The sequence below is a fragment of the Canis lupus genome, chromosome 23 (genome assembly GCF_011100685.1).
Source record: "Canis lupus familiaris isolate Mischka breed German Shepherd chromosome 23, alternate assembly UU_Cfam_GSD_1.0, whole genome shotgun sequence".
NCBI classification, from domain to species: Eukaryota; Metazoa; Chordata; class Mammalia; order Carnivora; family Canidae; genus Canis; species Canis lupus.
Genome location: NC_049244.1, coordinates 35,195,055 through 35,222,713, shown reverse-complemented (window position 1 = coordinate 35,222,713; position 27,659 = coordinate 35,195,055). Strand labels below are relative to the sequence as shown.

The 27,659-nt window shown below is 52.0% G+C and overlaps 2 protein-coding genes across 4 annotated transcripts in view; one reads left to right on the top strand and one right to left on the bottom strand.

Annotated features, from left to right (window-relative positions):
• Window positions 1-3,138, top strand: part of CEP70 (centrosomal protein 70) — an 84,267-nt gene extending 81,129 nt beyond the window's left edge. Inside the window, exons 17-18 of one of the 2 annotated variants that reach the window (XR_005377073.1) lie at window positions 143-275; window positions 1,806-3,138. The gene's annotated coding sequence lies outside the window, so the exon portion shown is untranslated. Of the gene's footprint in view, window positions 1-142 lie in introns of both variants that reach the window. The other variant, XM_038571015.1, reaches the window with a different exon arrangement.
• The window catches only part of ESYT3 (extended synaptotagmin 3), a 46,693-nt gene that overhangs the window by 9,148 nt on the left and 9,886 nt on the right, over window positions 1-27,659 (bottom strand). For both annotated transcript variants that reach the window (XM_038571013.1, XM_038571012.1), the window contains exons 2-18: window positions 18,993-19,034; window positions 16,975-17,109; window positions 14,164-14,240; window positions 12,231-12,297; window positions 11,502-11,591; window positions 11,007-11,062; window positions 9,514-9,634; window positions 7,826-7,996; window positions 7,293-7,375; window positions 5,651-5,699; window positions 5,297-5,386; window positions 4,732-4,794; window positions 4,573-4,635; window positions 3,970-4,038; window positions 3,435-3,521; window positions 2,641-2,790; window positions 284-780 (exon numbers count right to left, since the gene is read on the bottom strand). In XM_038571013.1, coding sequence (XP_038426941.1) covers window positions 284-780; window positions 2,641-2,790; window positions 3,435-3,521; window positions 3,970-4,038; window positions 4,573-4,635; window positions 4,732-4,794; window positions 5,297-5,386; window positions 5,651-5,699; window positions 7,293-7,375; window positions 7,826-7,996; window positions 9,514-9,634; window positions 11,007-11,062; window positions 11,502-11,591; window positions 12,231-12,297; window positions 14,164-14,240; window positions 16,975-17,109; window positions 18,993-19,034 — 1,910 coding nt within the window. The remainder of the gene's footprint in view (window positions 1-283; window positions 781-2,640; window positions 2,791-3,434; window positions 3,522-3,969; window positions 4,039-4,572; window positions 4,636-4,731; window positions 4,795-5,296; window positions 5,387-5,650; window positions 5,700-7,292; window positions 7,376-7,825; window positions 7,997-9,513; window positions 9,635-11,006; window positions 11,063-11,501; window positions 11,592-12,230; window positions 12,298-14,163; window positions 14,241-16,974; window positions 17,110-18,992; window positions 19,035-27,659) is intronic.

Sequence of the window (27,659 nt, the reverse complement as noted above, 5' to 3'; positions counted from 1 at the left end):
TTCTAAGCTTTCCATATCATCCCAGTACACTTGAGAATTCAGGAAATGTCTCTGTGGGAAGGAACCTTAATATCCAAAGCCCAGCACCTGTTTTACAACTGGAATGCGTTTGCTTTCTCTCCCCCTTGCTCTTTGTTTCTAGCATATACCACGCTGCCTCTCATGAAGCCACTTTGTGAAAGAGCAGAACTTGTACAGGAAAGTGAGTTCATATCTACATTTCCATCCAGGAATGGATTTTTTCACACAGGTCACTTTAACCCGATTAAGCAGAGGTGCGTACTCAATGTTGAAGCTGATCTCTGTCAGATCAAAGCAGGAGGAGGCCAGGGAGTTGAGCGAGGACATGCTGGGAGCTAGCCTCTTGGGCGGCCATGCGAGTGGGGAGGCAGGGCATTTCATGGGTCTGGGTGACTTGATGGGCCCTGGAGAGTGGGGGCCTGGGACAGTCAGGAAGATGGTGGCCGAACTCTTCTTCTTCCCCATGGGCTCACAGAACCCTCTGGCACTGTCCTTGCCTTTGGGCTCTGGGCCTGTGTCTTGGGGTGTGGGCTCGGTGGCAACAATAGTGGCACTGGTGGTTGTCGTGGTGCTCTTGGAGGCTTCTTTGGTATCAGAAGCAGGATCTGGGGGGCATGGCAAATTTGCAGGGCACTCTCCCTGGGTTGGGGCTTTGGGGTTCTGGTTGGTGTCCACCTTCTTAATGAACAGAGGACCTTTCTTTAGGGCTTCAGGTCCTGTGTATGGGCTCCCCATCTCTCGTTCTTCCACGCGCAGGAACTGCAAGCAGATGACAGGGTTATGGGCTGGGGCCCCCCACATCCACTTTCTCCTCCTCTGCTCTCATCTTAACCTCTGGGAAATGGTTCCTTCCTGACTGCCCATCTCAATGGATTTCTCCCCCCAGACCATATCTTCATTAACCTCTGTCCACCCTTGGGTCCTTATAACCAATTATTCTCTTTTTCCCTCACTACTGTCTCACTAGTGAGTCTTCATGAGGATTCAGTCCTGCCTCCACTCACATTGGCTAGCGGAGACCTGACTTTTTTTTTTTTTTAAGATTTTATTTTTATTTATTCACGAGAGACAGAGAGAGAGGCAGAGACATAGGAAGAGGGAGAAGTGGGCTCCTTGTCCATGCAAGAAGCCCGATGTGGGACTCGAACCTGGGAATCCAGGATTACGCCCTGAGCCAAAGCTCAACCACTGAGCCACCCAGGCGTCCCAGACCTGACTCATTCTTACAGCATGTACGGTCCTTCCATGCAGCTAACTCCCAGATCTACACCTCCACTCCTGCACTCCTCTTACCCTTCACATATATCACACACTGCCTTCCAGGTAGGGTCCTTTCCAGCTGTTACCCTATTCACCATTGCTTTCCCTAAAATGTGTTTCCTGTCCACACACACCCCTGTGATCCTACCCCCAAAGTTTCAAACCTTGGCCATAATGTTTCTCCTCCCTCAGTCATTAAGGCCATTTCTAGGGACTTCCATTTCTAGCACGGTGGTGGTCAATATTCTAAAAAGCCTCATTAGGAATGCCTAATAAAATGAAACACCTTGTAAATACATAGCCAAATTTACAAAAAACTAAAACTCCTAGGATTACTGAAAAATAAAGGCTAAGCTTTCTTCGGGTCATTTATCAACCTTGAAAAATTCAAGCAGTAAGGAGAAGAGGCCTCAGGTCAACAATGTAAGGCTGGGAGTAGGAACCATGAAGGTAGGTAGGGTCTCTTTAGGGAAAATAGTAATCTAGGATAAACATTCCAAACCCACCCCTCCCTCCCCTTCCAGGAAAGACTGCTAAGAAATAGGGCTGTTTCCACCTGTACTCTCCTGGGGGACCTGAAGACTTTTCTGGGAATATGGCTCCTTACAGGACTATCTTATATGAATTTTGGTTCATATTTATACTTGTGGAATCTTGAAACCTAAAATTTAAAAATTAACATAAGAATGGACCCTAGTTTGTAATGCCCCCAAGTGCTTGGTTATGGCAAAACAGAACCTCCCTGGAAGCAAGCAAACTCAACATATGTTTGCAACTCAAGTTACCAAACATAGAAATGAGTCACCCTGAAAAAGCATCAACAGATACAACAAACATCAAAATCTAACTCTCGAGATCTTCAGATAATAGAATTCACACAACACATAGGTATTTTCAGATGATTAAAGATAGACTAGAAACATGATAGTAAAATACAGTGAAAAAACTGGATTTGGAAAAGATAAAATTGGAAATAAAAATAGCTTTTGAAAAAAAAATAGCTTTTGAAATAAAAACCATGAATAGGTAAAGAATTAGTCTAGAAGACAGATCTGAGGAAATCAGAAATGTAGCACCAAGAGATAAAGAAATAGAAAATATGAAAGTGAGGTCAGGTGGAGACAGGAGATGGTGAGAAGGTCCAGTGTAGGAGTTCTAGAAGGAAGGATTAAAAGAATGGGAGAGGCAGTATCTGAAGTGATAATGGCTGACAATATTCCAAAGTTGATGAAAAATATGAACCTATTTCCTAACTGCTTCTCAGCACAGAGCAGGTACTTAGCGCTGGGAGAGCCCACTTTGTTCCATGGCCAGAGCTCCACCCCTCACCCACCCTGGGGAACCAAAGGAGGCATTTACCCGAAGCACCAGCCTCATGGAGATGAGGCTGTCTAGGCCTGAGTGGTCCAGCTGGAAGCGCTGCTCGAGGGTGAGGTCTGTGTAGGGGAGGATCTGGCACAGGGGGAACTCCAGCACTCCCAGAGCACACTCTTGGGTATCATCAAGCACCTGGGCAGTGGGCCAGTCACAAAACAGGAGAATTAAGCCCCACACCCACCACCACCTTTCTAGGCCCCATTCAAGTCTAAGTTCACTTCAATAAGCATGTACTGTGCTTCTGTTGGCCTCTGGTCCTGCTCTGAACGCCTGGGACTAGGACCAGGCCCGGCCCCTGTTTGCAGTCAGGGTAGAGGCAGTGTGTCAAGTGCCCTGGGCCATAGAGGCTTAGGGACTGATACGCTGAGGGCCCCAAAAGATCCCAGTTCTGCCGTTTGTTGTTAAAGATATCATGACAGAGTCATTGATGGAGCCTCTATTTGCTCATGTATAAAATAAAGGAAGTATCTCTTTTCCACAGATCTTTTGTGAAGATTAAATTATTTTTTAAAGAGGCACATCATCATTAAGGCCCTGGGAGGATTCCAACACAGGCCACTCTGGGTGCTATATAAGTGGAAAGACTCCTGCAGGAAGGGTTTGTCCTTCCACAGCCTCTTGCTCATTGCCTCATGAAGATGTGGGGCCTCTGCATCCTCTCCCACACACAAGGGGCTGACTTGACTGCTCAGAGAACCTGGTGCATTTCAAGCTCCCCGCCCCTCCTGGGTGAGATACTTCTTAGCTTTGCCCCAAGAACCCAACTCCAGACAAACCTTCAGATGCAGCTCCTCAGCTGCCACATTGTACACAAAGAAGGAGAACATCTGGCTCCACACTGGGTCCTTGCTGTGGGGACAGGTCTGGGGATAGAAGAGAGATCGCTGAAGGGTCAGCAGGATACCGGCACCCTCTCCTTTCATCTGGCCACCCACCAGCACTGGGAGCCTGCTCAGCCCCTGCTCAGTCCTTCATCAGTGTGTGTCAGACCCGCACACACTACGACTTATGGGAGGCATTAGGGCAGGGCAGCCAGATTCCAAGGCAAGGAGCGCTCCCTCAGGATGTTTTGCAGGGGCTGAAAAGTACACCAGCAGCACTAGAGCTCACTTCCAGGGGAGGGGGCCAACCAGAGTTCTGGTTTCTAGAACTGTAGAGCTATTTCGTGAGGTTGCTCTGAAGACGAAGTACCTAGATTGTAACCTGGCACCTAGTAAGCATTCAGTTCTGATTCCCTTCTCTTTTCTTCTCTCCTTGAAAAGGGGCGGGGCCCCCATTTCCTGTCCCATGGCTACACACAAGCTGTCTTACCTTGCTCATCTGTGTCTTCTTGCCTACAGATAGCTTGACATAGGAAGAAGGGTCTCTGCTGACTTTATTCTATGAGGGGCAAATCCACAGCAATGAAAGTGGCACCATCCGCTTGAGACACCACCCCTCACCCCACCTGACCTCCCAACTCCCAGGAGCATCAGTGAGACCTGGAGCCAGCTAATTGCTTCCCTTTGAAAGAAGGCTGATGTGGTGCTCCCAAAGCCCTTGGGCTGCCCAAACTGTGCAAGCACCAGGGTAGGGCTAACCTCAGGAGAGGTTCCAAGTTAATGACAGGAAGCAGGGAGCTGGGCCTGGTTGGGCACAGGCTCTTGTTCCCTGGAGCTATGGAAACAGTCAAATTCTGGCTCTTCCTTTAGCATGTGACCCAGTACTTAACCTCCTGGGTGCTACTTGTAAAATGGCAACAAATGCAGACATGCTCAGCCTGGGACTCAGGCACAGTGAATGTGGGGGGATGAGTTGTAAAGCCCAGTAGTTGGCACACAGCAGACTTGTAGGCTGTGTGTGCACAGATGGTCACCCAGGAGATGGGGCTGTGGTTACTCTGGGGAAAAGGAGCCAGGACTTGTTTTCCCTTACCTTGGTAAACCTGGAGAGTTTTTTGGCTCGATATTCACCATTCAGGTAGTCAAAAGGATTTCTCTATAGCACAATAAGAATAGGATAAATGAATGACATATGGACATTTGCAAATGACAGGCACAAGGCAGGGTATAACACTGGTCATGTCACACTCACCGGCAGGTTGCAGGCACTCTCCAAGAAGACTATGAGGATGGCAGTTGAAAGGCCACCTTGGTCCTACAAGCAGACAGAGACCCTCACTAGGTGCTGCAGCATCAGAAGACACAGACTGGTTTTGGAGAAGCCTATTTATGGCAGAAGGAAGCCAGCCAGCCCTTGCACTCCAGACAAACCCTAAGATTCCCCACCATCCAGCTTTTTGTTGAGACCGTGCCTACAACTGCAGCATGACAGATTTAAGTCAGACCCAGAAGTGGACTTCCCCACGAACTGGGCTGACCACCACTAACTTAATTTTTTAAGGATCCCATCTTCCCTGAGATGCTCAGAGTCTATCTGCTGAGAGATCAGGAGCTGCCCTGTGTGAAAATGAGGCTGAGGGACAGGTTCTGCAGAAGGTGGGGCTGGCTGGAGGATTCTGTGAGTGAGGTCAGGGGGCTTCATCTTCCCCCCCTTCCACACAGCTCACACATGGACCAGCCCTGCCACAAGTTCCACCCCCTGCCACCACCATACCCACACATCTTTCCTTTAGGGAGTGCTGACACCCCACGCTCACCTCAATCAGAGCTTCTGGGTTGGCGATGAGCGAAAGCCACTCCAGCCGCAGGTGCAGCCGCCCACTGGTTGTGTCGTTCAGGACAAACCACTGCAGGAGGAGGATGAGGAGGGAGAGGAAAGCTCAGGGAAAGGGCCAGTGAGCTGCTACTGAACCTCTTCAAGCAGTTTGGGTGGAGGGGTGTAGGACCTGGTGGGTCCTTAATAGGGGCTTTAGGGAAAAGGTGACCCAGCCCAGGTGGAGTGGGCTCTGGGCTTGAGGGAAGGAGCAGTGGTCATAGAAGTACTTCTGTCCTTCTGTAGACAGATGGAAATAAGGATGTCCACAGGGAGGGGTCACAGGCACCAACTGTACCTCATCCACCACTCTGTTCGTCATGACATCCCCGAGGCAGATCTGCAGGCTGGAATACACAGGGCGTCAGCTCAGCTCCAAGGAGGCAAGAAGCAGCATATCTGAGTGCGACCCTCGGGACTGGGGAGCCCATGCATCTCAAGGAGCCAACAGTAAACCACTTGCAGCTCAAGTAAGACAGAAGGACTGTCTTACCCTCAGGGCTGCTGCCTGGGCAGGCAGGTGGCTCTGGGCCCCAGAGGAGAATGAGCAGACACTGCTGGACACATTGGCTCTAGATTTCTCAGTGATCGTACTACTGGCGTTTTGAATGGAATGATTCTTCATTGTGCAAAACTGCCCACGCATTGCAGGTACTTAGCTTCCCTGTCCTGTGCCCTCTCAATGCCAGTGGCACCACCTCCCACAGTCATTGTAACAACCCCAAATGCTCCTCTGACACTTCCCCAGATGTCCTCCAAGGGACAGGTATACATGTGTGTGCCTCCACCTACCCCGACCCAAGGCCAAACGGAAGATCCTGAGAGCTGCAGGGGACACTGTGTAGTTGTTAGGAATGTGCTCGGGCTCAGAACACACCGGAAATCAGTTACAACATGAACTGTAAGCCACAGTCTAATTTGCAACAGTACAAAAACTGCAGCTTTTTCCATTAAGATGAAAACATCTGGTGGTGAGCTGTTTCTTCAGCTGTCAGATCATACCCCCCGCCACCCAGTTTATTTCTACTCTTAAAAGTACATGTTCATAGAAACAGGCTAAACCATACAGCAGTGTGAAGATTTGGGTAAAACTCTTCTCTGCCTCCTAATGCCAAACCCCTGAGATGAGCAGTGAGACGAGCCTGCTGTGTACCTTCCAGGCCCTTCTCTGTGCTCACACAAACACATACTCGAGGGTCCTCCTCGGAGAAATGAATCAAACTACACCAGCCACTTCCAGTTGCTTTCCCACCCATACTGGAGTCCTCCAGGTCAATACACATAGATCCTACTAATCATTTTTAAAAGCTGCAGAATATTCTGTAGTTTGACAACAGCAGATTGTCAACATTCAACTAATGTCCCCTAAGGCTGGACTATTCATGTTTCCAGTGTTTCTGTTTTGCTACCACAGTTCTGCTTCTTGCAGAACATTTCAGGTATAATGCTTTGAACTTTACAGAAGATTCCTAGAAGCAGGGCTAATGGGCCAAATGATGTAAATTTGAAGTTTTAACAGCCAGCGCCAGCAAAGCCATTTTAGTCCTCCCACAGCCCTGAGTTTGGGTGCTGTCCCAGAGCAAATGGCCGGGGCTCCTTGGCACTGGGGACTCGGCCATCCATGCCAGCCTGGCCCCTATGACTGCCCCACATGGGAACTCTGGGTACATCATCAGGAGTGCAGAAAGCAGAGCCCTTGGTGCACAAACCTTGGGGTCTTCTGGATCCCCATAGCTCAGCTCAGGGCTGCCGGGCACTCAGGATACCTCTAGGAAGGCAGTTAGAGGCAGAAATGTGGAACAATGGGGCAGGTTGCCTAACACAGTCACTGTGTCACAGTAGCCAAGCCAGGGTCGCAAGTCCCTGAGTGATGGAAGCAGGGGTGCGTGTCCCAAGGCCTAGCCCAAAGCTCCTGGGCCCAGCGCAGCCCTCCTCCTCACCTGCCCAGGAAGTCGTCCCTGTCGGGATCCTCATCGTACAGGTCCACCTCTAGGTCCTGCCCAGGGACTTCATACACTACAAACTGGAAGGAAAGACAGGTGACTTGATATGTAGACCAAAACGGCTGATGGAGCAGACCTCAAGCATGACCCAAAGGGAGCCAGATTCCAGCTCCACCACCTGCCATTTCAGCCCACTGGGCAGGTTCCTGCCTTCCCGTGCTTTTGGAGAACCCCATCTTGCAGGGGAGGTTGAGAGGATTTGGGCAGAACTGCCTCTGAGGTTCTTTCTTTGATTTGAAAAATTCCAACAAAGCTGACTGGTGGAGAAGGGAGGTGGGAATTAATTTATGAAGCTGTCCCTACAGCAGGGCCACAGCAGCCTCCCTCTGGAAGCCCGGGGGCTATGGGGAAAAGGCCCACGCTTCTGGCCTGGTGTTGCCACACGGGTCTGTGAGGCCCTCCCTTGTCTGGACCCAGCATGACCCAGCGTGGAGCCTGGAGGGCATCAAAAGCAGCCAGGAGATCCTCACCTCAAATACCTCATTCCAGGTGGGGTTCAGGTTCTTGTAGATGGTCTTACTCCGGAATTGCTGTAGGCCAATGCTCACCTTGGCGTAGGGGTCTGACTTGCCTCGGATCCCTAGGAAGTTGTCCTTCTGAGCCAGCTTCTCTGCCTCCAGCAAGTGGACTCTGATCACTCCCTGTAAAATGCCCGGGCCCAGGGCTCACAGCTGCTTCCTGGGCTGTGCCAGCCCTCGGGGCCCATAACATGGGGCCAAAGCCATCCATCAGACATCACCCCAGTCCTATCTCACTTTCGCCACAGTCTAGGTGGGAGACAAGCCAGATACGGCAGCCTCCTCGCCGAAGCTACGCAGCAAGTGACGTCAGGGCCCGGGGCTCTGTCCAGTGCATCACCGTGCCCTGCCCTCATTCCTGGCCTTCCCGACCTTGCCTGCTCCAACCTGCCAGGTGAATGGCTTGTTCAACTGCAGCCATTTCCTCCTGTGCCAACGACCACCATCTAAGAAGCTTTCCTCCTGTATTCCCCCTCTCTATAACCTGCATGTAGACCACGTTCTAGTCATGAGTGGTGCCCATGACATATGGAGTGACGAGAGCAAGGTGGACAAAACTAGTTCCTGCCATCCATCAAAGAAGGGGAATATGGACATAATGAGATACGCACCCAACTGTGTGTGCATCTGCTCATATTAGAAAATAACGAACAGTGGAAGGATAAACATTACTCGTAGGAGGGTGGTGGAGGTTAGGTGGAGGGGACGAGGGATAGAAGCCAGACTACTTAAAATAGAATTTGTGTTTATATAGGATTTTGGAAGCTTGCAAATATTTTACATGATGGGTAGAAGGAATTTAGGGTAAAAATTAAGCCCCCAAAATGGAAAATGGAATGAAACAAATCAATGTAAATATTCATGGCCAGTTGTCACAAACGCATAGAACTATTCCAAGTGAGTTTAACTCGTAGCAACTCTCTAGTACATCTTGGGGATAGACCCTAAGGGCAGACTGTTTTCAGTAATGGTGATGCAGGTGATGATATCGAAGGGCTTCTGAGATTGCCAAGCGCAGTGTGGGATAAAGCCCACGAGTCGCTATGGGGAGGCTGTGAGGACCCTGTGCTTCCTCCCTAGCCAGCCCAGGCCTCATCTCTGTGTGGTTGGAGCAGGCCGATGTCCCCCAGCGCTGATGGTGCAATGGGCATGTGCCCCTCTCCTGAGCCCTGACTGCCAGTCCTGAAGGGCACCTACTGTAGGGAGGCCATGTGTCTGCCTTCAGAGGCCTCCCCAGCAGGGCCCAGGATAGAGGGGGCTGTGGGGCTGTGGGGCTGAACACACAAGAAGGCCCCACGTCCTGGGCCGACTGAAGATTCTTCCCAGTTCACCAGGGATTCTGTCCACCCCCAAACGATGGAGTCATTCCCAGGGTAGGGGTGACTACCCACAGTCCCCAACCCAGGCTGCTAAGGCACCAGGATCCAGGAAGGAATGCCACCTGGATGGGTGCCTTTGGGCAAGCCAGTCAACCTTCCCAAGACTCAGTGTTCACCCGATGAAATGAGGATGCTGTGCTCTCTCAGGGCAGAGACAATGATCACCATCTTGAGAATGCCTTCCCTCCTCCTGCCTATCTGTCCCTCAGTTTGGGGGGTGGGGGGTGGGCCCAGTGCTCTGTGGCCACTGCAGGTACTCACGCAGGGCAGAGGGAAGAGCAGGTTGGTCACATCCAGCCCCTTCTTCACAGGCACGGTCACGCGGTTGGGCAGCACCAGGTGGGTGGCAATGAGGTCCTCCAGCAGGCTGTCTGATATCTCACTGGGGACAGGGGGCACGGCCAGCTGTAAAGGAGCGGCACCACCTCCCCAGGTCACCTGCCCCTCCGCCCAGGAGCAGAGCTTGGTGGGGTGGGCCCTGCCCAGGAGAGAACAGCCCTGACTCTAGCCTGCCTGGCTTGGAGGGATGTGGGGTAGACACTTTGACAGCCCCTGACCACCCCTTTCCCAATCCTGCTTTGTTCTCTGAGGCACCACGGCCTGTAGCTAAGAGGGATGACCTGGAGTGAATCTTGGCTCCATCACCCACGAGCCGGGTGAACTTGGGTAAGTTGCTAACCTCTCTGGACCTGTTTCTTCATCTCTAAAGAGAGGATATTAATATTACACCCCCACCCCCAGGGTTGTTACAAGGAGGAGTTAAAACGTGTGAAGTGCAGAGAATAGTGCCTGGTGCACAGCACTAGCCAAGTGCTTGTTCCCGGAGCCCTTCCACTCCCGGACATGCCATCAAAATTCTCCATCCCCCCCGGGTAGAGGAACAGGACAGTGCCTAGAATGGGACTGGCACACTGTGGGTGCTCAGTAAACATCTGTTGAATAAAACAGTGCACAACTGGATTCTGAATGCAGGGGGCCAAGATCCGTGGCCACATCCCCTGTGAAGGAGCCAGAGGTCCTCCCTGTGGGCAGGGGAGGTGGCTGAGCCCGGTAAGCCCACTGGTGCTTGCCCTGGCCAGTCCAACTGTCCCTCCCTCCTGGGGATGTGTCCATGTGGGGCTGGAGCCCTCCTCTGCTCCTCTCAGGGAGCCTGAGGCCCTGCGTGCTGCAGCCCCCACGGCCAGTCCCAGGGATGTGGAATTCCCCAGACCAGCTTCTCTTCACTGGCCTCTACTGTGACAGCTGCCCCCTGTGACCATGGAAAGGGGAGGCCAAGTGGCTTGTCACCACACACTTGGGTTGGGGAGGGGGAGGAGTACAGATGAAAGGAGGACATCGCGTGACTCCACATCCACTGTGCCACTGCACACACCTAAGTGTTGTCCCAGGAACCACAACATAGAGGAACCGGGCTCCCCCTTCACTGAGGAAGAGCCCAGAGAGGTAAAGTAAACGTTCTGAAACCACATAGCTGTGGAGCGACCAACCGAGCAGGAGCCTGGTCTGGCTGGATCCGGTTCCAGAGCCTGCGCTCTGACCTCACCTCTGGCCGGTGTGTGCCCGGGTGTTTGAGCATGTGCGTGTGTTCGGGGCACAGCGCCTGCCACAACACTGTTAGCCTCCTGCTCCCACTCCAAACGCACCACCGCTTTTCCCTCGGGAGCAGGGACAGCGTGGTGCAGGCCCCTCTCCTCACGCAGAAAACGGGAGCCCCACTCTGGGGTCCCGCCTGGCAGCCCTCGCAGTGCACTTACTTGATTCCCGGTGCATCCAACAGGTTGGTCAGGCCTGTCCAGTTGATCTGCAGATGCTGCAGGGGCGGAGGGAGGCTGTTAGACTCTAGGGGCCAGATGCGCAAGGCCGAGGGCCCTCTGCCAAGTGCCTGGAGCCCACCCGCATGGAGAACCCCACCTGCTGTGGGGCACCTCAGCAGGGGTGTCACCTCTGAGTCTGGGGCTGTCGGGCCTGCTGCTTCCCTGCTGGGACCACACAGGAGTGGACCAGTGCGCATGGCCACAGACCAGCCTGGGCCGAGAGGTCTGAGTTACAGACTCCTCTCCACCTCAGACCCCCTGTGTGACCTCGTTTCCTGCTCTTGGGGGACACAGAGAGTCGAGCACCCCCGGCTGCTTGAGATGATGGGACACGAGGAATGTGGAGCACCCAGGTCTGGGCTGGTTCAAGCAGTGCCACTCCGGGACTGAACTAGAACTTGGGGCCGTACAGGCCTGCGTCTCTTTGGGACTTACCGGCTTTTGAAGGAAGAACACGGTAACGGCTCCCACAAAGGGCTTGTCCACCAGGAGGGGCTCCAGGATGACCCGCAGCGTGCCCTGCAACTGGATGGGCACACAGGACCTCAGCCTGCCTTCTCCCTGCACCTGCTGCGCTCGGCCGAGGCCACTGCTGCCTTGTTCGTGCCCGTGCCACCCCTAAATGTCAGGGCCACCTGCTGTTGTGACAGGGACCGTATTCAGGGAACAGAAGCCAGCGCACGGCTGCCACCCGTCTGCTGGCTACCGGGGGCCGGGGCTGGGGGCTGGCCACCCCTGCTGTCCACGGGTGCGCTGCCGCAGGGGCCCACAGCCCTGCCCGCATCTCAGGCTGGCCCGGCCTGCTACTCCTCTACCGCAAGATGCTCCCGCCCCCTCTATCCACTGCGTTTTCTAAGCACTGGTTGTGCATCACCCCATAAGCAGAGCCTCCCCCTTCCCGGGGCAGCTAATGTCTCCTTGGGGGGGACCTTACAAACAGAGGCAGGTGTGGGGCCACGGGGCCAAGCCGAGGCCCGGTGAAGGCCAGTCACCGCTTTCTGGCCATGTGACCCAGGCCTGGAGTCCGGTGATCGTTACCAGCCTGTGTGTGGTGTCATCGCTTTTCTGCAGCCTCCTCCAGCCTGAGGCCGCTTCCCCACCCCAGGGGCAGGAGCAGCGTGGGCGGCGGGTGGAGGGGGAGCCGTGCCACCAGCTCCCACGTACCTGAATCCCGTTCACGCCAGCCTGTATCTTCTGCAGCTCCGCACTGATCTCGCAGTCCCCGATGTAGCTGAAAGCGGGGAGGGAGAAGGAAGGTCGGGGGCAGGGGCAGGGCCACCACTGAGAGACCAGGAACTTGCCCAGGGCCACACAGCTGGCCACCACGCCCTGCAGCACCTGGCCATGGCTCCCAGAAGCCTCGGCCTTCCGCAGCTCTGCACAAATGCTGACCTAGGCCGGGCCCCGGAGGCCACCCCCCGTGCTCTGCGGGTCTGCGCACATCCTCTGCCCGCAGGGCAGGGACTCTGGGCACTACTTTGCCCCGCGACACCCCACACAGCTGAAGCAGGGGCTCTTGACGCACGTGCCGCCCACCCCTCTGCCACTGCCCCTTCTCTGCTTAGGTCTCTTCCCCAAGGACACAGGAAGCTGCGTCTAGCTGGCGGCTCGTACCAAGTGACAGGCACAGTGAGCCCAGAACGGGCGCCTCTGGGGGTAAAGATCGTGAGATCCTGTCACAGGACTGAAGGAGAAGACGAAGCGGAGAGGCAGGGCAGCCTCCAAATACCTGCAGGATGTCACAGAAAGGGTGGGTTCCTCTGGAAGTGGGGCAACCTAGGGACCCCAGGGCGGCCAGAGCTGGGGAGAAGCGAAGCAGGTGCCAGATGGCCCTGATGTGCCTCAGTGGTCATGCCAGGATCCTGTGGCAGAGCTGGAGAGCCCAGGTCACCATCATCCCAACATATCCCCTAGATGGGGACGGGTGTTCCCAGAGTTGGCTCCTATCTACCTGATACGCTCTCAGTGCCGGCCCCTGGGCTAAGGACAGGAAATGAGACACTGGGGAGGAATGCAACATTCTCGAACTTCCACAGTTGATCCTTAGTCCTTTTTTTTTTTAAGATTTTTAAAATGTATTTATTCAGGAGAGACAAAGAGAGAGAGGCAGGGACAGGCAGAGGGAGAAACAGGCTCCATGCAGGGAGCCCAACACGGGACTCGATCCTGGATCTCCAGAATCAGGCCCTGGGCTGAAGGCGGCGCTAAACTGCTGAGCCACCCAGCCTGCCCACCTTTTTTTTTTTTTTTTTTTTAAAGATTTATTTATTTTAGAGAGAGAGCACAAGCGAATACATGGGGGAAGGGCAGAATGAGAGAACCTTCAAGCATTGTCCCCAGTGAGCTCAGAGCCCCAGGCAAGCCGGACCCTATACCCAGGAGATCATAACCTGAGCCGAAACAGAGACAGACGCTCAACTGACTGAGCCACCCAGGCGTCCCTTGGTGGGTGGATCCCTTAAAGGATCCTTGGTCCATTAAAGCACAAGTCAAATCTCGCCACCTCCAGGAAGACTTCCTGCATTGAATGTCCCTTCTCTCAGACTCAAGCTGGCTACAAACATCATTCAAAAGAGGTAGCTTCGCCCAACCCACTGAGCCAGTCACTCACATGTGTTTGCCTCCTTGTTTTCCTGGGGAGCCACAGAGTCCGGTTCTCCCACGGATCTCTCACAGCCCGTGCTCAGAGCTCCCTGGGCCTTACCATGAGTCCCCACATCTTCTTGCCATACTTGCTCCCTCTTTCTACATCCTCTGTAAGGCAGCCGGTGTGAGCCTCCAACTGACTAGCCCTGACCTCCAAGAAAGCTCTGCTGCCCGGGCCTGGGTACCAGAGCATTCTCCTGTGGGAGAAGCTAGGCCTGAGCTGAGGGGTCAGACAGCAGTGGCTTCCCGGAGACTATCCATTCTGATATCGTTCCCTGTCCCAAGCAGGGACCTTGTGTTCCAGCCCAGGGCACTGGGGACTCTGTGTGCTGTGAGGCGCCTTCACACCCCAGGTTAGAATGTAAATATGCTACTCCATCTTCAAACCACCTGTTCTCACGCAGCGTTCCCGGGTCCCCTACACCTGGTTCGCATAGGGAAGAGGGCTCACCAAATCTGCAGGTCCAGGACCACCTGTCTTCGGTTGCGCTTGTTAGTGTGCGCCTTGACACCGTTGACCCTGGGGCACTGGAAGAGATGCCAGAGGGAGAGGTCAGCAGGGATCTTACAGCAATGGATGGCTGCTGGGCCCACGCCCAGCACGGGGCTTTGTCCACAACAACTGATCACTCACTCCTGGGATGAGGCACCGAGAAATTCAGGCTGCAGCCCGTCTGTCCTTGGAACCATGGTACTTCCCCCTTCGAATGTGCACCCTTCCTTCTCTCTCTCTCCTACCACAGATGTTTCCGGAGCACCTGCTGTGTGCCAGGCGTTGGACTGGGGAGAAGGCCAGGAGCAAGACAGGCTGAGCCTGCCCTCATGGGTTGGAAGCCCCGCAGAGGAGACAATGGTGGGGGAGGGCACAGTGAAGTGCAGTCCCAGCTGTCACATGGGGATCAGGGGACTTCAGGAGCACCTCCCTTCGGATAGATGAGGTTAGTGAAAGCTTCTGGAGGAGGAGGCATTTAAATAGCCCTGGCACATGAGTAGGAGTTGGCTCCCTAAGGGCAAGACAAGAAGGCAGGGTCTCCAGCTGAGGGTTCTGACCCTAGAAATTAAAGTGCCTCACACTAGGGCCAGGCCATAGTCTCCCAGCTCTGGGGCCGAGGGCAGAGCTCCTAAGTTCTCTTCCCTACCCCACTCCTCTCTTTACCTCCTCTCAGGAGGTTATTGGGCATTGGAGTGGGGTCTGGTTATTATTTATCAAAAGCAAAAAAATAAGTATCATTTGAATTTCAGTTCTATGCATGCCAAAGTAGTTAGGGGCGAAGTTCACTAATGTCTGTAATCTGGCTTAAAATGCATTTAAAAAAATGAGAAAAAAACAGATGTGTGGATACGTGCTAAAGCAAATATAGCAAAAAGTTAGCGGTTGTATAATCCAGAGGGTTCGCTGCATAATGCTCTCACATTTTCTGTATGTTTGAGATTTTTCACAATGAAGTGTTGGAGGAAAAAAACTCAATCAACCGTACTAGAGAAGATCCCATTATCTTTCTATTCTCTCCTTAGAAAGTGACATTTCCAAATGCATTGTCACATGAAAAGCTTATCAAAGAGCACGGAGCCAAAAATGCAGGATAAAATGTATCATAGGGACAACTTGAGCAGTTAATTAAAATCATCATGTAGTTTTTCCAGGTTGTGGTATGTGTGATATGTCAACTTTTTAAATGTATAATTCACTGCGGTTTATTTTCCTGTTCCTTCTCATATTTATTTAATATTCATTTTTCTCCTGATTTTACATTTTTATGTTCTTTTTCTTTAAGAGGGTCCCCCCAGAATTGTAGGAGCTTCAGGCTGCACAGCACCTGGCTCCACCCTGGCCTCCAGGGTCTTGCTGCTAAAGACCCAGCAAAGCCAGTGGAAGCCTAGGGAGGGGAGTGGGGCGCTGTAAGGGGCCCCCACAGCCTAGAGTCACCGCTAGGCCCAAGGGATGGCTTCCCAGCAGCACCACATCCCACAGGCATCAGACTCGGCCATAAACACAGCCGTCCGCCTGCTCCTGGGCTCTGGGCCTGCTCAGTCCTTCAAATGCCAGCTCAGACATCACCTGCTTCCAGCAGTCCTCCCTGACTACCGCAGCCCCCGTGCCCCTGTCCCCCTGGGTGCTCACACTCCTCCACCCCTGTGAGCACACGGCCATGTGCTGGGCCACCAGGTCATGTGTCTGTCTCCATAACAGGACAGTGCCCCTCCTTTTGGAGGGGCAAAGTGACCTCCCTGTGCAGGGCCACAGTCACACTCTTTTCTGTCTGTGGTGCCTCGCACTCAGCCACGCTCCGTGAGTCTGCATGAATGAAGCAGGGACTGTACAACAAACTAGCAGGTGCTGAGACAAACCAGTCCTGGTTGAGTTCGAGACGCATAAGCCGGGATCTCCAGGGGTCAGGCCTGTCTGCTCCGCGCCCGCTCAGGTGGCTAGTGGGGCAGAGCTGGGCACATGCTCCGGGGCAGGCCAGCCTATGCTCTGACACTTGCCTGTCCCACACCAGACCAGATGCCAGTGCCCACAAAGTGATGGACATCATAGCAGTTCTGGGGGATGCATTTCTTTTTAAGTAAACTCTATGACCAACTTGAGGCTCAAACCCACAACCCTGAGATCAAGAGTCATATGCTCTATCGACTGAGCCCAATTGCCAGGCACTCCTGGGGGAGGAATTTTCAAATGACAAAAATAAGACTCACATCAGTGGGGCACTTGGGGGCAGCAGGAGTGGGGCAAGAGGGTGGAAGAAGAGGCTGTCAAGAATAGGGACACGATGTCAGGAATGTCAAATGCAAACCTCCTCTATCCTAGGTCACCTATTAGCTTCACAGAACTAGTGTTGGGTTTGTAACGCTAACTGACACAATCGGCCAGCTGGTAGAGAGTTAGCCCCTGCTTTGAGGCACCACCTCACCTGGGAAGGTGTGATCTTCAGAGCTGGTGCCTCAGCAAGCACGACTTATACATCCCTCTCTCTGGCTGGCTTCGACAACATGGCATGTTTTCAAAATTTGGCTTAAGAAACGCAGACTTATTTCCCACCTTTCCTTTTTGTTGTCTCTGAGCCAGGCTTCCTTTGAACCTGCAGAGATGGCGATGCTGGGACTCGGGGGTGAGGGGTCTCCACTGAGGCTGGGAGGCTGAAAAGTGCAGGTGGGGGCCGGGCCCCTGGGGAGGTCCCCTGGGATATTCCCGGTCAGGTGCGTGACCTGAGGCAGGGTCTGCAAAGTAGAGACAGGCTGCCCCTCCTGAGACATTACCCACCTTTTGTCCAAAGTAGAGCTTGGTGAATGTGAAGGTCCTCAGGTGGCTGCTCTTCTCTCGGATCTTGGGCTCGAGCTTTTCCCGGAACTTGTTTTCCATGATCATGCTCAGGTAGGGCCAGATCTGAGAGATGATCTGTGATGACGAGAGGAGGCTCTTGGGGATCAGGTCTGTTTCCCCCACCCAAGACCCAGGGCTGCCCAGGACAACCTGGCCCCGGGACCTTACACTGTAGCACCCCAGGCCTGCCTGCCCACCCACCTACCAGCTATCCATCCATCTGTCCATCAAACATCCCGTAACTAAAGCAGCAGTTCTCACACTTGCCCAGGCAATGCGTCTTGGTGCTGTTTTGCAGAGCACCATGAGTCACTAAACCTAGTATCACGAACCTTTTGGTTCTGTGCTGAAACATAAGCTATCCTAGCCAACACTGTGGTGTCATCAAGAAGTAGCAGGTGCCAGAGGCTTAGGGAAAAAAAAATTCACAGAAGACAAAGTTAATTTGTTTTCTGTGAATTTATTTTTTTTCTAGCAATCAGAAAAGGCTGCCTTTGGCTGATCTCTGCAGCAGAGCAACTCCTAGCCCGGATTTGGGAAGCAGGCAGAGAAGGGTAGGGAGGGAGCAGCAGGGCTGACACGTTCCTCTTCCTTCTCTTGGACTCTGTAAACACAGATGCCCCTCGCAGTCACCAGATGCACCATCAGGGGAGCCTGAGGCAGTGGGATTACAGGCCTCTACTGCCCCCATCTCTCTCGGGGCCCCTTTAGGAGCTGGTCCCATCTTCCTCACTCGCTGCTGTGTGGGCTGCCCAATGGGTCTCAGGCACAAGGTTTTCGGAGCACACTCGGTGCCCCAGTGTGTGGTTTGTCTACACAGCTGAGGACGGGAGCCTCATCCCCAGTCACACATCCCCAACGCCTTGTGTAGGGATAGTGTGTGTCAGTTCAAGAAAGAAGGGTGTAACACACGGGGGTACCCATGAACTAGCGGACACACAGGGAGGAAGAACTTTGGGGGCTCAGAACAAGGTCTGTCCCAGGGGACCCGGGCCCTGCGTTAATCCACAGAAATCCAGCCACTCCTCTGAAAGGAACCATCCCCTTCCAACTTCTACCTGCAGGCCGGGAACAGTCTTGACCCACACGGCAATGACATTTCTGGTAACACAAGACTATCAGCCTTGGCTCGAAAACCATCAGGAAGTCCTTTTTTATACCTAAACTGAAGTCACTCCTGCTACGGGCTGTTCTAACCAGAACAAAGGCAAGGTTTGTCCTAGAAAAAGGTACTGAATCAGGATACTTGAGAGGGTGGGAGGATATATGAGCCTTCACGTCTAGGAGACAGCTTTGGGCTCATCAGGTAGGGGCCAGACTCTGCTTCCTCGTCTGTAAGAAAGGGCCAGACCTGGACTCACAGAGCCGGGCCCTCCCCGAGGCATCAGGCAGCAGGCGCACGGGGGATCCGCACATGAGCTAACAGCAGCCAGAGGGATGACGACAGTGACTCTGACATCCCAGGCGTCGTGGTGCTCTCATGACCTCATGAGTCCTCACAACCTCACACGGCAGCGACCATCATTACTCCCACTGCACAGACGAGGGAACCGCTCGGAGAGGTTAGGCAGCCGAGTGAGGGCCAGCCGCCGGGATAGGCCCCCCTCTCCCTGGGAAGTGCTGAACTTGGCCTCCTGGGGGGCTGCGTTTTGCTCAATCCTTCTCTGTATTTTCTAACATTTCTGCTATGACTGTCATTAATTTCAGACTGTAAAAAAGGTGTTGTTGTTGTTGCATGTGTGTGTGTTTAAAGAAAGTCATTGGAAATGAGAACCCCGAGGGTGGGAAGGGAACGAGACAGGCAGAAGGGCCATCTCTGCCCCAGCGGGCACCATTACTGCCAGCGGGCCTTAGTCCATGGTCGCCTCGCCCCCACCCAGTGTGGGGTCACTCAGCCCGGGAGCACCAAGAGGACGAGGCCCAGGAGACCAGCCTCAGCAGGCCCACCGCAGCCTTACCTTGTTGGCCCACTCGACCCGCTCCACATCCGGGAAGTGGATCTGGGGAAGAGAAGCCCCGAAGGTGAGTTAGACTCAACAGCATCCCGCCCCTGGAGACCCAGCAGCGCAGCCCTGGGGTTCCTGCTCCCACCCCACTCACTCCACTCACCCCACCTCTGCTCTGCTTCCCTGCCCTGCTCAGCGCCCACCCGGCACCTGCCGGGAGGCTCAGCCAGCCCTGCCCCGGGCGCACTGTCAGGTGGGGCAGGCTGCAGGCAACCAGCAATGCGCTGCCCACACTGACACCTCGTCCTCCCTCCTCCCAGCTGGGAGGCTTACAGGTGGGCGGTCCCGGACTGCTCCCCCCCCCTCCCACCCAGCATCCCCACTATACCCCGTAGCCCTCAGGCTGGAAGGGTAGGGCTGGAACCCCTCATTTGCTTATGCAAATAAGCCCGACCTTCCCAGTGGAAACCCAGCGGAACCCCCATCCGACTGGCCCAGGGTACCACCCCACTTTGCTCCTTGCCACTTCTGTCCTCCTTATCCTTTTAATGACACAAGTAATCACAGCCTCTGGAGAAAAATTAGAAAATCAGGCAAGCAAAAGGAAAGATATTTTATCAGAGAATGCTGAGTGACAACCACCCTTACGCAGGTTGATGCATTTCCTTCCAGGCTCTTGGCAGAAACAAGGATATGTAGTTTTCACAGAAATTGAGGTCACAGTGTTTTGTAATCTGCTTTTTTCCACTTAGCAACACATAGGATTGTGTTGGTTCATGCTGTTTTCATAGGTAACTGGGGAATGGGAGCGCCCCTCCCCAGCAGGCCAGATCCTGTAGTCACATAGGCGAGCTTTCCTTCAGGTCACAGCTGCCAGCCACTGTCTGCTGAGCGAGTCCTGCTCCATCCCTGGGTTGGAGGGGTTATCCCCAGGAGAAGTGACAATCCTACTTGCTAACCTTTGCAGGACCGGATTCTGAGGGTTCTTAACCCCTTGCAAGACTCTCAGTCTCTCCCAGTGTCTGCTGAGCTTCTCACAGACCCCCAGCCCAGCCCCCAAGGTTTTCAGGGACAAAGGTGTAAGACAGTACTGGTGCCTGACACAAAACGTGGATCAGCAAAATGGTAGCAATGGTCATCTCTGTCGCCAAGTCCTTGGAGCACAAGGCCAACTCAGAATCAGATTCATGGTGGGCATAGGACCTCCCAAGCTCAGGAAAGGAAACGTGTCCATGCAGTTCACACACCTAGTGCACACCAGGCCCTGGGCTAGCTCTGGGGACGCCCTGAAGGCCCAAACATAGACCCTGGCCTAGACAATTGTGCCCAGGAGTATAAAGTAATTTAGTTCCTTTAGGAGCAGTTTTTCCTTTTTATTATTTTTAAAGATTTTATTTACTTATTCATGAAAGACCAGGGAGAGAGAGAGAGAGGCAGAGATTCCGGGCAGAGGGAGAAGCAGGCTCCATGCAAGAAGCCAGACGTGGGACTCGATCTGGGGTCTCTAGGATACACCCTGGGCTGAAGGTGGCACTAAACCGCTGAGCCACCCGGGCTGCCCAGTTTTTCTTTTTTTTAAAGATTTATTTGAGGAGGAGAGAATCCCAAGCAGATTCCCCGCTAAGTGCGGAACCCTAATGCAGGGCTCCATCTCATAACGCTGAGATCATGACTTGAGCCAAAATCAAGAGTGGGTTGCTTAACCGACTGAGCCACCCAGGCGCCCCTTAGGAGCAGTTTTAACAGCCTTGAGAAGTCAGAGAAGCCCAGTGCTTCTGGGACTCCAGGAACACCAAGCTCTCTTCCAGCCTTAGATTCCCCAGTTCTAGATACTGATCCATACCAACTTGAAGGAGCATCTAATATTCCCAGGTGCTACAGGAAAATCACTGCCTGGTTCCCAGAGGGGGAGCTGGCCCAGTCCGCAGGAACAGGAGGGAATAATGGGAAAGGAAATCTTGGGGGCTGTGCGCAGGAACTGGGGACGGCCCATCGGGTTCAGCTGGGGAGAGGCAGCCTATTCGCCACATTCCCTGCTGCTGCCCTGGGTCAGGTCCTAAGCTGGTACCGGGCAAATGGAGCGTGAGACATTTTCATTGGTCCGTATCATACTGGCCAGCACTGAAGTAAAAACTCCTCCATGCGGGGAGGAAACAGACATCCAGTCCTCTGCTGGCTCCATTCATCACCATCTTTGACCTCACTTCTTCCAAGCAGCCTCTCCTGATCTCTCAAGTCAGAGATAGGTGTCCCTATTAGGTGTCTGCTGGTTCTCCACTGCGGCATTGAATACACCTCGTTAGAGCTACTTGGTCTTACTGCCAGCCTCCTTACTAGACTGGAAGCTCGAGGGGGCTGACTCAGACTTGTTCCCTATTAGTCCCTGTCCCTGGCATATGAATATCTTAATAAATATTTGTGGAATGAATGAATGCATAAATGAATGCAAGCTTCTTGCCTTCACACAGCTCCTAGGCTGGTAAAGGAAGCAGGCAATTAACGGACCATTGCAGTGCAGGATCAGTACCAAGGTGCAGGGAGGGGGACCCCCACAAAGGAGAAAGGTGGGTTACGGCTGGGCTTTCACTCACACCTTTGCTTCTCTTCTGCTCAAGCCTGCTGGCTGGACCCCTCCGTCTCCTCCTTCCACCCTGACCACTGCACTCCCACTTGATGTGTATATCCTTTCTACACCTCCTACCCTCTGCCTCTCCAGGGGAGGTTCTGCATCCCTGGGAGCTGAGTTCTGATCTCCTGCACCCTGGAAAAGCGATCCAGCTTGGCAGGTCCAACCATGGCCACACTTGGGAGCCAGTCAGACAAAGATTCCTGAGCTGCCTCTCACACCTACTGAATCAGAGTGTTGCCAGGTGGGGCCTTGCAATTTATTTTTAACAAGCTCCTGGCATGATTCTAGAGTTCCGTCAGGGCTGGTTGTGTGGTATTAATGACCAACCCGCTCTTTGCATTAGAGTGGCCCACACTCACCCTGAACGTGTGGACAGCAGCGGAACGCCCAGGGCCCGCACTGCTTTCATGGTCCCTTGGCAAGCCACACTCGTGTTTGAGGCTCCTTGCTAAGAGATTCCTCTAGAGAGCAAGTCTGAATGCCCTGATGAGAGCAGCGATTCAGGCTGAGAAAATAAGGAACCATCAAGTAACCCTGTTCTGCCCTAGGCACCCTGCCGGCTCGCCTCGGCCTCAAGCTCAGCACCTGTCATGACTCCCCAGTGATACCAAACCCAGAGCCAGGCCATCTTCTCTGCGGCTGCCCCCAGGGTAGGTCCCGGACCAGGGGAGGATGTCAGAGAGCCACTCAGGGAACAGCTACTCAGCCCCAATGCTTCCTCAGTTTGATGGAGACAAATTAGTCATTTTTCCATTATAATTGGCCTTTTGAAAAAGTCTTTCCATACTCCAACTTCCATGTTTTTAACTGCTGACTTTCTATTTTAGCTTTGCACTAAGGTCTTTAATCTGTCCGAAATTTTTTACAGCAGGTAAGATAGGCATACAGACTCCCACTAAGGCGATTTTCTACTATCATATACTCAAAAAAAAAAAAAAAAAAAAAAAGATCCCGTCTTTCCTAACTTCTGAAGAACCTTTCCTCACGTTAGCTTCTCATGTGTCCTCCAGTGTGTTTCTGGACTTGGCATTGAACTCTATGGCTTTATTGCCTGTTTGTAGGCCAGTGCCACACTGTTCTAATCACTGCGGCTTTGCAACATGATCCTTATAATCTCCAATAACCTTTTTTTTCTTATCTTCATCCTTCTTATTTCTCCTAGGTTTGTCATCACAGGCCAAGCCCTGTGGCACCACACCACGCAGTGGTGGTGACAGCGAGCAGCTCTATCTTGTTCCTGACATCAAATGGAAGTTTTTCCATGAAGCATGATTTTCGCTGTAGATTTTTAGAGGACAGCCTTGATCAGATTGAGGAAGTTCTTTTGGAGAGCTAAATTTCTGAGAGCTTTCATTATAAATGGGTATTGAACTATATTCAGCACTTTCTCAAATCTACTGAGATAATCAGGTTATTTTCCCCTTTCATCCACTAAAGTGGCCAAGTTAACTGATGTTCCTTTATAAAACAAAACTGTCTCTAGTTCGTGGGATAAGCCCCATTTGAAGCAGTTCGTTTAGTTAGCCTGATATCTCATTTAGGTTTTATACACTCACAATTCAAAGCGGTACCTACAATTTTTGTTCTTGTACAATTCATATTTAGTTTTGCTACAAAGATTTTATAATAAATTGTAAAACTAGTGGGACAGCTTTTCCATATCCTATTTTCTAAACAACCTGTAAATAATAGGAATTTTCTGATCAGTGAAGTTTCTATAAAGACAGCTTTCTTGGGGTGGGAAATTACCATTTCTCTCTGTAGTGGTTAATGGTGTATAAAGGTCCACTTATCTCTTATTATGGTAATTTTGGCATTTATATTTTTCTAGAAATGTAACTAGTTCATCTAGGTTTTCAAATGTACTGATATTTATTTATAATATTTTATTATTTTTAATCTGCTTTATCTGTAGTTATCTTTTTCATTCTAGATTTTATTTTCATCTTTTTCTCTTTATTAATAGATCAAGGTTGACAAAGGTTTTGTCCATTGTATTAATCTTTCAGAGCACTAGTTTTGGTTGTTGTTAATAATTTTCTTTTCCTTTTGCATTCATATGAAAATTTTTGTTCATTTTCACCCTTAATTTTATTATTTCTTTCCCTACTTCTCTGATCTAAAACTGTTGCTCTTTTATGTTCTTAGAATTGTAAATTTTATTTGTTTTTGGTTTATGAGAAATTCAAAGTTATAAATTCCCCTATGATTTTTGGCATAGTGTTTTCATCATTATTCAGCTCCCGTTTTTTGTTTTTTTTTTGTAATTTTCATTATGACTACCTTTGAAACAATGATTTTTTAATAGAATAATTTTAAATAATTAGACATGTGAGATTTCTAAAGCTATTTATTGTTTTCTGATTCCATTTCTTTATAGTCTGCACAGTCTGTAGGATGGCAATCAATCGGAATATATTGATAATTCCTTTGTGGCCTAGTGCATGATTAATTTCTGTGACTGTTGCAGGTATGATCAACTTATTAATCATATCCTTTGCAAAAAAAATCATGCCCTTTGAATATTCTTATCCTTATTTCCTCTTTGTCTACTTGATTTATCATTTTTAGAGAGGAATGTATTAGAGTTTCCAAGCCCAAATGTTGGTTTATCCACCTCCCTGTGTAGTTGTGTCAGGTTGTTGGTTTACATTTCAAGTTTATATTATGCAGTACATACATGTCTAACAGTTAGATTACCGGTTTTTTTTTAGATTACCTTTTAATTACTATTCTTTTTTAAAAGATTTTATTTATTTATTCATGAGAGACACAGAGAGAGAGAGAGAGAGAGAGAGGCAGAGAGAGAATCAGGCTCCCTGCAGGGAGCCTGACATGGGACTCAATCTGGGGTCTCCAGGATCACACCCTGGGCCAAAGGCGGTGCTAAACCGCCGAGCTACCTGGGCTGCCCTAATTACTATTCTTTTTAGGATTATAACACCCTGGTCTTTAGGAGGTGTCTGAGTTACATTCTATTTTGTCTAATTAAAATTGCCATTAGTTTACTTTTGTTTCAAAGTTGCCCAGTTATATCTTTTCCCATCCTATTTTCAAACCTTTTGAGTTCATGTTATCTCCTATCCCTTAGAACTCACCTTAATCCCTTATCAGCCCCATTGCACAGATAAAGAAACTAAGGCTCAGAAAGGTTGCTCACAGTCAGCAGCTCCGGAGTGCCAGAGCTGAGACACAGACCCAGGTCTGTCTCACCACCAAGTCTGTACTCCTCCATCCTGCCTCCTCACTCCTCTTCAGAACACCTATGTAAGTATGTAACTACGAGGTTTTCCTCTTTCGTAGAAAGTCTAATTTAGCAGGGGACTGCCCTCATGAGACCGGAGTCTTCACTGGTAGGCCACGCTTTAAGAGTCTACAAAGGACATTCCACAGATACTTTGATTTCATCTTCCTAACACCCCATAACGTGCACAGCAAAGCCACAATCATCCTCACTTTACAGATGAGGGGAGGCTCAGAGCCCAGTTGGTACCTGCCCAGATCACCCGGGTGACCGGAACTCCTATTTCTCCTGCATATAATTTGAGCCCAGCCGTCAAACCTTTTGCTCCCCGCCTCCTGGGCCTGAAGTGTCAGCCTATGAAGTCCGTTTTAGTGTCTAAGTATTCCTTGTGCATTTAAAATGTCACCTCTCGGGATCCCTGGGTGGCACAGCGGTTTGGCGCCTGCCTTTGGCCCAGAGCGTGATCCTGGAGACCCGGGATCGAATCCCACGTCGGGCTCCCGGTGCATGGAGCCTGCTTCTCCCTCTGCCTGTGTCTCTGCCTCTCTCTCTCTCACTGTGTGTGACTATCATAAATAAATAAAATTTTTTAAAAAAATAAAATAAAATGTCACCTCTCTCAGCCTTGGGTTTCTCATCCACAAGAGGGGCACAATGCTGTCAATTCCACGGAGTTCCTGAGATGAGTACGTGAGACCATGCATGCGAGGTGCTGGGCACCGTCCCCGGTAAATGCCCCAGAAGCGGGGATGCTTGCGGGCAGGTGTCTGGACGCGGGAGGTGCAGACACTGTGACCCCTCTGTCCGCAGGTGCATGCCCAGAACAGTATCGGGCTACGTGTCCAGTTCTGTCTGACCCAAAGTCCAGCAAATTCTCTACGGGACCCCAGCGGCCTGGGGCTCGGCACTCAGGGAAACCGAGAAGGGAGGCTAGAAAAAGCGAGGAGAGGTGAGCACAGCGCAGGGGGCTGGGGCTGAAGCGGGAGGACCCAGGTGAGGGCGGTTTCCCTGGCCTCTGCTGATTGGCTGAGGGCTGCGCCTGCGGACAGGCTGCGTCCAATGGCCGCGAAGCGCCTGCGTGGTACTGTCCAATGGGGAGGGGGCTCCGCAAGGAGGCGTGGCAGAGGGGACCCAATCAGAGCCTCCGTGCACGTCTTCCCGCACGAGGTGGACACAGGGAAGGCGTAAAAAGATCGCTGGCGGGCAGCCCGGGGGCCCAGCAGTGCAGCACCGCCTGCGGCCCGGGGCGTGATCCTGGAGACCCGGGATTGAGTCCCGCGTCGGGCTCCCTGCATGGAGCCTGCTTGCTTGCTTGCTTTCTCTTTCTTTTCTCTCTCTCTTTCTTCTTTCTCTTTCTTTCTTTTTCTTTTTTTTCCTTTTCTTTATTTCCGTCAATGACGGAGGACGGAAAGGCCTTCAGTGGAGTTGAGGTGATACGGATGGTCGTTTTGGTTCGCTTTATTGTGTCTCGGGTTCTTTTTTTTTTTCTTTTTTCTCTTTCTTTTCTTTCTTCTTTCTTTCTTCTTTCTTTTCTTTCCTCTCTTTCTCATGAATAAATAAAATCTTAAAAAAAAAAAAAATAACTGCTGGCCCAGACTCGGGCTGAGTCCTAAAGCCACTGGACTTCGGTCCCAATACCTCACAGGGCCGGGAGTCTCCGGGACCAGCCGGTGGGGAGACACCCACACCTCCTGGCAATGCAGGGGGCAGACTGAGGCAGGGGGCTCACCCATCACCTGCAGAGCTCCTTAAAACGTGGGTTCTTGGTAAGGGCCCTCGCAGATTTAGATTCAGGAACCTAAGGACCTTCGGCAGAGACCCGGAGGCCTGTACCTTTCACGAGCTCCCAGGTCTCCCAGGTGGTTCAGGTCACGGGGGTGTAGGGGTGTGGAAGTCTGGGCGGGCAGGGCTCCCTGGGCTGGAGGACCTGCTCAGGCCCTGGAAGAAGGCGACCGTTCCGCCCCCGGGGTTCCTGATGAGGCTAACCAAGTCCCCATCCGTGTCTCCAGCGGTCACTCTTGGGAGAATACGGCTTTGTCATCAAATCCTTACCAGCACCTTATGGGCCCCGGTTCTTTTACAAAGGGAATAACTCTTGTGCCACAAAGAGCAAAGGGAGGCAAGAGCCAGTGGATGAAAAGGATGAAAAACACAGTATCACGAGTGGGCCTGGCTTTGGCGCCTCCCCTACCCCTAAAAATGTGAGCCCCTCCCAGCCCCCATAGAGCCAGGCCGCAGGAGCAGGAAGTGCTGCCAGGGGCCCTGAGGGGCACAGGTCCAGCCTCAGGTCTCTTCTGATGGAGGGAAGTGAGGCTGCAATGCCGACCCCACTCAGGTCTGCAATCAGGAGCTGATGAACATGAATCTAAATGGAGACAAATTCAGAGCTCTAGCATTCATTCACCCCTCAAACACGAACACAACCCTGACCGATGCATTACAGGTGTGAGCAAGTCTCCAAAGTAGGCCTGGGAAATTGTAAAGTTGCCCAGGCTGGTGGTCAAATCACCAGGACCCTGGATTCCTTCCCCCCACCCGCCCCTCGACAGTGCTCTTCAGAGCAGCTTAAAAAGAGGGGACCTCAGGCCCCACCTAAGGCCTCCCTTTTTTAAACTCACATCTTCTGCTATTCGCGTGCTTGGGCCAAGGCCTCCCAGGCAGAGTGGGCTCATATTTTAATGACAACATTTTTAAGGCAGTGACGGTAAGGAGAGCTCAGAGAACAGAGGCAGACTATAAAGCAAACTCAAGTAGAAGTCGAAATTCCAGGCTCGCAGAGGCCACCACCATGGCACCCCACATCCAT